This window comes from Hyaena hyaena, unplaced genomic scaffold (genome assembly GCF_003009895.1).
Source record: "Hyaena hyaena isolate Hyena2069 unplaced genomic scaffold, ASM300989v1 scaffold_18, whole genome shotgun sequence".
Lineage (NCBI taxonomy): Eukaryota > Metazoa > Chordata > Mammalia > Carnivora > Hyaenidae > Hyaena > Hyaena hyaena.
In genome coordinates this window covers 7294430-7305215 of record NW_024080649.1, presented here as the reverse complement: position 1 = coordinate 7305215, position 10786 = coordinate 7294430, and the positions used below count along the sequence as shown (strand labels likewise).

Sequence of the window (10786 nt, the reverse complement as noted above, 5' to 3'; positions counted from 1 at the left end):
AAAAAAAAAAAAAAAAGAAAGCCAGACAAGACAAAGTACAGGTGTTCACCTTGGTACATGGACATTTGGGTAATGTGTCCTTGAGGGGATGAATCAGGACCATGAATGGAAGAGGAAGGCCAAGATGGGGGTGATAAATTGGCAACTTCCTCCCAATTAAACACTCGGTCTGGATCATAGGTGCCTCAAGGACACTATGGCCACTCTCCTGTTCCCCATGTCAAGCAAGCAGGTGCTGAGTAAGTGCTCTTGGCTCTTGTATGAAGTCCTGAGAACAGGAAAAGGAGAAGGCTCACATTTGTTACCATCTTGGCAGCCACAATGGACCCACATATGATGATCACAGACTGAGGAAGAAAAGGGTTGGGCTCAGAGGAGGGGCCTTGAAGTTACAAGCAAAACTCTGGAGTCTGATCCAAACCCCAAACAAAAACAGAATCGATTTCATGGACTTCCATTCAAGTATTCCGCAGACATCAGGTGGTGCCTACTGAGGGCCGGGCCCTGAGTACCGAGTGGGGGTATGCAGTGAGCGGGAGTCGCCTCCCTCTCCCACGGGCAAAGAGCTGCCTTCTTGAGAGGTGAACAGCAAAGGAGAGGAGCCCAGAAACTAGATCTGCCTTGACTGGTGCACAGACCCGTCTCAGCCCTCCCCTGCATGGGATCAGCCAACTCTTGCCTCCCCCGCCGGGAGAGGGCAGTGGGGTGTCTGTTCCCCAGTGCAGGCCAGCTGCTGGCTTTGCTTCTCACTTAGAGCCACCCCGGCCATCTCCGACCCAGGGGCTTAGCCCACAGGCAGCTGGGCGCGTGGGCCGGCAGCAGGCAGGCAAGTGGGCAGGCAGACAGGCAGCAGGACACTTGAAAACTGTCGCTGGCCAGGGCTGGGTGTCTCTCCAGAGGACACGAAGATCACTGATATCTTCCCTCCTGCCTTTGGACGGTACCACCAAGGGCACGGGCAATGGGGTTGATTCCCATGGTGTGAAGGAGGCCAGGCCAGGCTGCCCGCTCTGCTGCACTGCGTCTCAGGGCCACTCAGGGGACCATACCCACTGCCTGGGGGCTGAGGAGCAGGCAGGGGCCAGCCTGGAAGCCAGTGAGGCCCGTGTGCACTTGGGCCCTTCCTCGGCACCTCTCCTCCCTCCTCTCATGCTCTGCCCTGCTCTCTTTCTCTCTTCAGATTTAGACATGGCTGGAGAGCCCAGGCCGGGGCCCACGCAGCCAGGCCAGAAGAGGCAGCCCGGCACAGCGATCTCCTGGTGAGTCTGTCCAGGGTTGTCTGAAGGGGAGGGAGGCTGGTTACGGGCTTGTCTGGGGCTCTGTGATCCCCTGGGATGGAACAAAGTCCTCAGGAGGCCAGCTCGGGGTACTCACTGTGGCACCTGGAGGTCCCTTCTTCCTCGGCCTCTGCTTTTGTCCACAAACTGAAGGAGATGACCAAGGCTGCTCATCGCTGATGTTCCCCAGCACCACCCTGCTGACAGAGGCAGGATGCCCCCTCCTCCCACCTGGAGCCAGGGGGCATGGGTCCTCCCAGGGGATCCCCACCTTCATGGTACTTGGGGGCTTTGTCCATGTACAGATTTTTGGGGAGTAGCAAATGGGAACTTCCCTGGATGAAATCTTGCCCCTAATTTGGGAAGCATAAGAAAATGGTAAGGGGAGCCTGCATGGCTCAGTCATTTAAGTATCTGACTTCGGCTCAGGTCTTGTTCTCAGGGTTTGTGAGTTTGAGCCCCACGTTGGGCTCTGTGCTAACAACTCTGTTCCCCTTTCTGTCTGTCCTTCCCCTACTCATGCTTGCTCTCTCTCTCAAAAATAAATAAACATTAAAAAAAATGTTAAGAAATCTTTAAACATTTTCGGAAAGGAGCTTCCCATATTCTGCCAGCCAACGTGCCATTTTCACAGGCTTAACAAGTGTGTCCCCTCAGCTGGGCATCCATGATGGCCTCCCTCAGCTCTTGACCCAACTGTGGGCGTTTGGGTGGTTTCTATCTTGCGGTGGAGGAGGCAGTGGGGCAGGTGTTTGCTGTTAGGAACAGCAGTGTGTAAATCCCTTGGTGCCGGAAGTTTCCAGTTTCTTTTGGGTTTCACCTTGCCTCATCTTTCTGGAAGTGAGATGTTGAAGCTGGGCTGGGGGCTGCTCTGAGAAGTCCCTGCACCTCCAGGTTGACCTTCAGAGAGATTAAGCTAACTCACCCTGTCAGCATCAGCCTGAAGGTCTGTGTCACCCTGTGAGTGTGCCAGTGTGGGTGGCTTTTGCACTGCTTTTGTTTGGGGCTGATGAGTAGGTTTGTGCTCATTGGAAACACAGTTTTTTAAACTCATTTTTCTTCAGTGGAGCAGAAATGCATATGTGGCATGTTGATTTGCCTTGTCTCATGTGATTCTAGGGGTCTGGTAATTATCTCTGCCTCATGGCAGGAAAGTGGTTCTCTCCTGTAGTTCCCTCATGTGCTTTCTTTTTTTAAATTATTTATTTATTTATTTTAATTTCTGAGAGACAGCGTGAACAGGGGTGGGTCAGAGAGAGAGAGAGGGAGACACAGAATCTGAAACAGGCTCCAGGCTCTGAGCTAGCTGTCAGCACAGAGCCTGATGCAGGGCTCGAACCCACGAACCATGAGATCATGACCTGAGCCAAAGTCAGACGCTCAACTGACTGAGCCACCCAGGCGCCCCTTTCATGTGCCTTTTTAACGTGGCCACTTTTAAGGCCTGTTTCACACTCCAAACCAACCATGGGAATCAACCCCATCTTCCCTAAGGGCCTCAGTCCTTCACTTCCAGTCTCCTTTGGATTTCCTACCCTCCCCACCTACCTTCCCAGCTGACTCAGCCCTGCTCCTCCCAGCCTTCTGAAGGGCGCAGGTGCAGGAAGAGGGGAGGCAATGGGCAGTACTGGCAGCTGTCCAGCAAGGGCTCGGACTCCATTCAGAGGGGACCCAGCATGCAAGGCCTTGGGCAGGGGTGACCTCCTTCAGCCACACATCCACAGGGGACTATTGGGAGAATGAAGCCCTTTGTGGGGTGGGGGTGGGTTGTCACTGGAGCCGCCTGGGTCCGGGGCAGCAGTGGGTGTGCAGATGTGGCTGTGGCTCTGGCCCTGAGGATGGTGCCCCCAGAGGAAGAGCAGGCTGGGAATACGGTTCTGGCGGCCACTGAGCTTCTGGATGACCTGACCACGAGAACTAGTCAAGTCCAGGCTATGTGACTTGGGCCTCCAAATGGAATTTTTCTTTTCTTTTTTCTTTTTTCTTTTTTCCTTACAAATGGAATTTTTCAACCTGCAGGGAAAGGTCTGTGGTGTAAGGATTGCCCCAAGTCCCCTCCCCCTGCCCCTGGCCCTGAGGACACAGGTGGCTTGACCTCTGCCCACAGCACCATCTGAAGGTGTGTTCTACCTTCCTTTTGTGGGAAGTCTGGACTTGGCAGACTCTAGCAATTAGCCCAGACCAGGGGACAGGGCCTCTGAGAACTCATGTGACCAGGCCGCTGCCCCTTGGGGGAAAGACTCAAGGCCACTTGCCATTAGCCCTGGCTGATGACCTAGCTGTGGCATGGGGTGGGGTGAAGGTAGGAGGGCCAGAAAGCAGAGCCCTCATGCTCAGGTTGAGAGGACCCTGTGTCTGCAGCAGGTATCGCTGTGGGGCGTAACACCTAATTTCCAAACCAATCCTGCCTCTGTTTCAATTCAGGCAGCTCTCAAGTCTGTGCTAAGCGGTCAGTGAAATATCACTCTTTCACCATTCATTTTCGGCTACTTCAAAAAGTCATTGTAAAGGAAAAACATGTAAGGGAGGAAGGAAAAAAAGAAAATAGCTACGACGTTGCATTGGCCGGGAATCGAACCCGGGCCTCCCGCGTGGCAGGCGAGAATTCTACCACTGAACCACCAATGCAGCTCTGAAAGCGTGGCTTTCCGCAGAGACCCAGGTGGTTAGCCACAGACAGGCTGCAGCCCCGAGTTCGAGCAGTGTCTTCGTCCGGTCCAAGGGGGCGGGGCACCCCAGCCAATCCAAGAGATTCCAGAAGAGTGAGATTTTTCCCTGAGCAGCGGCACCCGGCAGAGACGCATCAGCTTCAATTCTGGCCTAGCCTCCAAGCCCCCGCCCGCTCGTCCCAGGCGCTCCCGAGACTGCTTGTTTCCTGCACTGCGGGCGGGACCCCCATCTCTTTCCTGACCCCCCGGGACGGCGCACGCGCCCTCCCGGCGCGCCGCTGTCACCTTTTTCTTTCGCCAAGGATGGGCCTCCCACCTCCGGAATCAGCAGTCGGCATATCTGCTGTTTCCAGGCCGCCCATCCAAACCTCCTGATGCCAGAAAGCGGAGGCGCCGCCGGAAATTTCACCTACGGGTCTGTGGGGCGTACCAGGATGAAGGGGAAGCCACGCTCCGACTCCTCCTCCCCGCCCCGAACGTCCTCCATCTGACTCAGTGTCCCTACGGGCCTCGCCCCTCGTGGGCTGGGCCTGCGCGGGGGACGTGGGCGCCCAGCACCAGAAAGTTGTTCTAGAAGCTGTATTGCCCCCGCACGCATCTCCTCCCCTGCTCCTTATCCCCCGTCCCAGCCCCAGGCGCAGATGGATCCCGAAGCCCCCGCAGCTGTGTCCCCCGAGCGCCCTGCCCAAGCGGGGACCTAAGTATCTCTCTGCTCCCATCTCCACATCCCTCCTGGGCACCAAGTCGCTGCCTGGAGATGCATGGTACATGAGAGGCCGGGCAGTGAGAGTCTGGGACTTTCCAGACTCCTGCTCTCTCCCAAGGCCTGGAGCAGAGAGGAAGGCGGTCTGGCCACAGCCTTAACCCTGCCTGGCTGGCCCTGCCAGTGCTGGGCCGAATCCTGGCAATCCCAGCGCAAGGATTAAAGGCTCTCACACCCCCACCGTGGCTTTGGGCCCTGGCTCAACTCTTTCCTCTTATCCTTTGCCAAACTACCATCCAGAACATCAGCTGTTCCTGGGTCAGGCAGAGAACTTTTGGAGAGCCCCGATCTGGCTGCCCCTTATCAGAAGCCAGACATGGGAAGCTGGTTTGCTGTGGTCTCTCAAAGTGGCCTTGGTCAAATCCCTAAGGGCTCTTCCAATGGAGAATTCTGGGATTCTAAGGAAAATTTGCACACCTCAGTTTCTTCAAGTTAAACGGGTCTGGGCAAGGACTCTGGCCACGGAGAGTGAACTTTTCCCCATCTTTCTCTGTTGCAGCAGTAGCTATGACCTGGATTACAAGCTGTCCAGGGAAGATGTCCCCTACAGGTAGGTGGGTCTTGCCCCCTAGTCCTCTGGGTAAACAGGTGGGGCTGGCTGGCCTGATTCCCTATCTGTTCTGTCCCAGCAGGGTGTATGAATACCAAAGAATCCCTCCACTCATCAACCACGTGCCTGTCAAGATCCGGAGGACCCAGGTGGGCATGGGGGTCAAGAGCAGCTTCAGTCCCCATAAGGGCCCCAGGAAGAGCCACCTGCCCCAAGAGCACATAAAGCGTGAGTGAGGGTGCAGAGCGCTCACCTGTAGGGCTGGGGAAGCGCTGGGTGGATCTTAGCAGTGAGGGCAGGCCCGGGAGCACCCGCAGCGCTGCCCTCTGCCCCCTGGGCCTGTGGGACACCAGCTCTGGCACCTCTCCGAACAGTCCACAGCGAGGAGCTGTACTCCATCAGGAGGGAGCTAAACCAGATCAAAGCCCAGGTGGACCGTCTATTGGAGAATCTGGAGCGCATGGACCAGCAGAGGGACCAGCTTCCAGGTCAAGGACCTCCAACTGGGGACCCAGGCCACACTCTAAGTGAGCTCCTGCTTTCCCCACTGCTGAAGGTGTCAGGGGCCTGGCACCTGGGGTCTCGCTTTCTATCTGCAGGTCTCCTTCCTCCCCTCCCCAGGGTCTACTTTCCCCCACTCCCTCTGGTTGTCCCCATAGCTTGAAGACCCTATGGCTTCAAGGTTGTTCTAGGACCTTCCCCCCCAAAACTCAGCAGCTGTCTGGGACAAAGCAGTGTCCCAGCCCATCCCCATCTTGTTCTCTCAAGCCCTAGGCAATCTAGATCAGTGTCGGGTGCCAAGCAGCCCCTCTGAGATGAGCCGGGACCTCCAAACGTGGCCACTAACTGGCGACTGTCCCTGCACAGGGTCAGAGGCCAGTGAAGAAAACAGGGCCCCGGTGAGCAAGAGTTCCTCATGCAGAATCACTGAAGCCAAGCAGGACGCCAGGGGCCAGAGGGCCCATCCAGAAGCAGACAGCCCTGAGGACAGCACAGACCCAGAGGAAGCAGTGAGTGGCCTGGCACCTCCCCTCATCCTCACCCTCCTTGCATTTGAGTCTTGTGGCCTCCCTGCGAACAAGGGAGAGATGCGGGTTTGTGCAGGAGCCCACAGTGGTGGTTGAGGGGAGACGTATGACTTCTACCACATGTGGGACCCAGAAGATGGGCCCTGCACTGCTTTTTCTCCCCTCTCAACTTAGGCTTGTGGAGTTCAGCAGGACTAGGGGCCACAGCCGGGCAGCTGGGCCAGTTCTGGGCTGAAATACCATCTTCCTCAGGAAGCTGGGAGGTGGGCTTTGAGGACCGCAGAATGTCACAGCCATGCCTCATGTCCCCATACCCCTTGCCTGAGAACCACCTGGCAAGCTTGTTAAAACCAATTTCTGCCTTTTCCCTGCCTCTGCCCCCGTGTCTTATATTGCACCATCCTCCCTGGGGAAGCTGTGGCACATGCACCTTCCTAGCCAGAGAACACCCAAACCTGCTCTGATGAGAGCTCTTTGTGCAGCATTAAAGGGCCCAGATGTTCCCCGACCTTCCATATCCTCCTCCCTTATTGGTAGTCCCTGAGGTAGGCCAGGCCCTCAAGTTTGTTTGGTCGTCTCAACAGGGCTCAACAGGGCTCAGGATGGGGGTGGGGGGAGCCGGCATTAAAGAACTTCCCTTCCTCCACCTGCCCAGCTTTGCCCCTCCCACTGCTGGGCTCTTGAGGCCCTTACTGTTGCCCAGGCCTGAGTCACATCTGGGAAGACTGGGCTAGATGAAGGGAATGCTTTGTCTAGTGGTTCTGGGTTCCCAGGCCTCGAGAAGAATCTCGAGGAGCACTGAGCTGCCCAAGCTGCCCAGAAAGGGACATGGGGGTGAGGGGAGATGTTAGCAAACACCTCCCTTTCCCAGCCACCCCATGCCTCTCAGCCCTCCTGGCCAGAATCCTGCTTCTGTTTTTCTACAGGTGAAGAATCACATGTCGGACCAGGAGAGCAGCCAGTAGAAGAGTGGAATCCCTCCCAGCTCCTTCCCAGGCGGCTCCCTTCCTTACCTCGTGTGGGTTTTGGAAGGCCTCCTGGTGCACCTGTGCAACCAGAAGCACGCATTCTGGAATGAGGGCAATGAAGTGGAGGCGTGGCTCAGCCACACCAGCCGGGAAGTCTCTCCATAATGGCTGCTTTTGCTTTGGAGGCCATGTTTCCAGATAGTCTGGGGGCTGAGAGGGAGGCCTGCAAATGCCTAGCACATGCTCACCATCCTCATGAAGGAGGCCCAGTCTTGCAAGGGGCGGCTGAACAGCCCCCCCCCCGCCCCCCACCTTGGAAGCACATCCGCCCCCTCTGACCGCAGGCACTGCTTTGCCTGCTCTTCTCCCCTCGCCAGGCCCTGCCAGTTGAGTGTGGAGCGTCCCACGGCTGTCGGTCCCGCTTTCCCAGCTCCAGTGGTGCACAGGAAATACACTCATGTTCTACAGTCCCCTTCCGGTCTGAAACAGCTTTACGCTCCTTGGTGTGTGTCCCACATAACCCCCTTTGGTTCCTGACTCCCCACCCACCCTATAAAGCCCTCATTCAGAACAGGAGTAAAAATGTCCTGTTTCTATCTTCTCTCTCACTGGTAAGATATTATGTATTTCAAACTTGCTCTAGAAATGCTTTAATGTCAAAGGGGAAAATAAAATTTGTATTTCTTTTCCCTGGTCAGGGGTTCTTGGTATGGTCTCCAAGCTTCATTCTGGTCCTTGGGCTGCCTCAGGTCAGGTCTTCCAGAAGCTGAGCAGGCTCGAGACACACGCTCAGAAGCTCCTGCTAAGCCAGAGCACAGAGAGGGGACCAGGATGCCCTGCCTTCTTCCAATTCACACCTGAGCACAAACCCACGGGGCTCAGAAGCCACAGAGGAAGATGACACTCGTGGTCGCTCTGCTAGGCCAGCTCTGCCATATGCCAGGCTGTATCTGGTCCCCAAGATCCAGAAGCTCTTATTCCTGGCAGTTTATCTGCTGTCTCCCAGGAGCCAAGACTGGACGATAACAAAGCCAGCCCCGACCCCTACTTCTTACCAGCAGTGCAGGAGGCCTCTGCACATGGCCAAGGAAGGAGAGGATCTGGCTTCCACCCAGGGCCAAAGTCCTTCCAGCTATGCAGCCCTGAGCTGTGGTTTGCCCAGCACCAAACCAGAGGCCAGCAAGTGCACCCAGAGTGCTCCTGGGGCCACGCAACCTTCCCTACTCATGCCACACCTCAGCAGTGGCCGCTCTGATACTCAAGGGGCAGCTTCTCCTCCTTTAAAGCACATTTCCCCACACCAACTCCCGCACCTCCTTCACTTTCAAGCGGTCTCTTCCGCTTATATTGCTCTAAGGAACAGGACATCTAACAATGCTGTCCCAAGCCCCTGACACCAGGGGCCCAAGAACACACTACGCGGCTCAGAAAAGCATTGCTCCTTTAAATCCACCACTGACAAGAAACACAATAGAAGACTTTTTCAGATATAAAGGTATTTGTTTTAGCTCAGATATAAACGGGAAGGCACAGCCCCCTTGTCCATGTTCTCAAAAGCAGTCCAATTCTATAAAAGGGGTTCATCCCTTACAAGACATTAGCTCCAAGCCGCGTTTTCCAGGCCAGGCCAGCTGAAGTCTCTTCCAACGAGGCACCGGCTCAAGTAGAAAAGTTTCTTTAATGAAATCGTTCCAACACGGCTGTCCAGTGCATCAGGTCTGTGCACACCTCCTCAGATCCTCTCTGGCCCTCGGAGTTCTCAGCTTGGCGCAGTCTGGAAACTGACGGCACAGGTCCTTTTAAGGGACGGCGGCAGCTCGGTCCTGGGCGTCCGTCGTGGCTCAGGCTTCTGGTTCAGGACGGCGAGGCGGCGCTCCTCCGCCGGGCAGCCCGCACCAAGCACTGCTGCAGTACGGGATAGAGGCGCTGGCAGCCCTCGAGGCCCAGACGCACTGCCTCGGCCCAGCTCTCGGTCGGGCCGCCCTCCCCGCTGCCCAGCAGCCCGGCCACCTGGTTGAGCACGGGCATGAGCGCCACGGTGAGGCCGGCGGCGGCGTGCTCCTCCTCGAGTCGCGTGGGGTCCAGCAGCCAGGTGGGCGCCGGCTCCGGCGTGCAGCTCAGGCCGCAGCCCACCACCAGGTCGTACATCTCGACCCCCGCGTCGGCCAGGGCGAGAGCGGCGGCCGTGAGCGCGGCGGCCAGCGCGGACCCACCGTCCTCCAGCAGCAGCGCTGACACCTCGAGCTGCGCGCGCGGGTAGCGGCCCAGGCGCACTGCCGGCTCGAGCGCCTCCTGCAGGGCCAGCGCCAGCTCTCGCTCCTCCCCGCCGCCCGGGGGCGCGCGTCGCCGGCGGCCGGCGAAGGGCGCGCGGCGGAAGTCGCAGAGCAGACGGCCCCGCAGCGCGGCCGGGGCCTCGCCGCCCGCCCCGGCTGGGCCGCCGCCGCGGTCGCCCCCCTCGGCCTGGCGCGGGCCGGACACGGCGCACAGCACCTTGGTGCCTCCCGCCTCCAGGTAGGCCGAGCCCTTGGCCTGGCTCAGCAGCCCGGCGCGCGCGTACACGGGCCGCAGCCGCGTCGGGTCGCGGGCGGCGGGGGGCTCCTCTTCATCGGCCGCGTACAGTTGCGGTGGCTGCGATTCCTCCGGCCCTCGGATGCGGCGGTGGTCCCCAGGCATGGCGGTGCCTGGCGTGCGAGCCACTTCCGCCCGCCGACCCGGCGTCGCGCGAGAGGTCTTCCGCCCGCTTAAAGCCTCGCGCCCGCGCGGGGGCTGTCGGGATAGTAGCGGGCGGCACGCCCTCGCCCCCTGCCGTCCTGGAGGGAGAATAGCGAGCGCAGCAGCGCCTGGGGACCGCAGCAGGACACCTGGAACTTGAATAAATAGATGGCACAGACCGGGAGGGCCTACAGAAGTGGGACCTGAGCTGGCCTGGCTGACCTATAGCCTCTAGGGCCAGGGCGTACGTCTTCGTCCTTTCACTTGTGAAAGTTGTATTTTAATTTTGTGCTTATTTGTGTGACTATCTCACACGCGTTCCCCACAGTCTTGCCCAAAAATGATTCTTCCCCTTGTCTTGGCCATTCCTGCCATCTTCAGTGCCCTGGCTGGAATAAAGCTTGTTGATGAATCCTGCACTAGACTGTGTAAACTCTATATCCCTAGGGGTACTCACCAGGCACTGGCTTGTTGAAGCCAGGTCCTCTGCACCCTCCCACGGTGTGCTTCTCTCACACTCCAAGCTAGGAGAGCCTCTTGCCCCCAGGCGGTGACAGCTAGCCTCCGCTTCTTCTCCCAGCATAGGCCTGCCTCCCTCCTCCTCCTGCATCAGCAAGACTGAGAGTGAACCTGGGCCCCAGGGCCACCTGTTGTACCCCAGGGACATGGAATCAGCCAGAGCCAGCACAAGCAAACAGTACCTATAACCTCCCCCGGACACTTTCCAAACCCAGCTATCCTCAGACCTGAGTGAACAGATTCAGGACCAGGGCAGGTCCCAGTCCTCACTGTCCATCTTTGGGTCAGGAAACCAAGAAT

General features: G+C 57.8%; 2 protein-coding genes and 1 non-coding gene across 3 annotated transcripts; 1 reads left to right on the top strand and 2 right to left on the bottom strand.

Annotated features, from left to right (window-relative positions):
• Positions 1-196: 196 nt before the first annotated feature.
• On the top strand, positions 197-7962 carry LOC120224427 (heterogeneous nuclear ribonucleoprotein C-like). Its single transcript, XM_039222654.1, has 7 exons — positions 197-239; positions 4130-4361; positions 5209-5259; positions 5342-5487; positions 5634-5786; positions 6127-6269; positions 7214-7962. The coding sequence occupies exons 1-7, from the start codon at positions 197-199 to the stop codon at positions 7250-7252; spliced, it is 807 nt and encodes a 268-aa protein (XP_039078585.1). The 3' UTR covers positions 7253-7962.
• TRNAG-GCC lies at positions 3835-3905 on the bottom strand. The gene has a single exon. It is a non-coding gene; the product is annotated as a tRNA-Gly (tRNA).
• Positions 7963-8734: 772 nt separating the features above from the next.
• Positions 8735-10086, bottom strand: EXOSC6 (exosome component 6). The gene has a single exon (XM_039222950.1). It carries the CDS (start codon positions 9926-9928, stop codon positions 9110-9112), a length of 819 nt encoding a protein of 272 aa, XP_039078881.1. The 5' UTR covers positions 9929-10086; the 3' UTR covers positions 8735-9109.
• Positions 10087-10786: the final 700 nt, after the last annotated feature.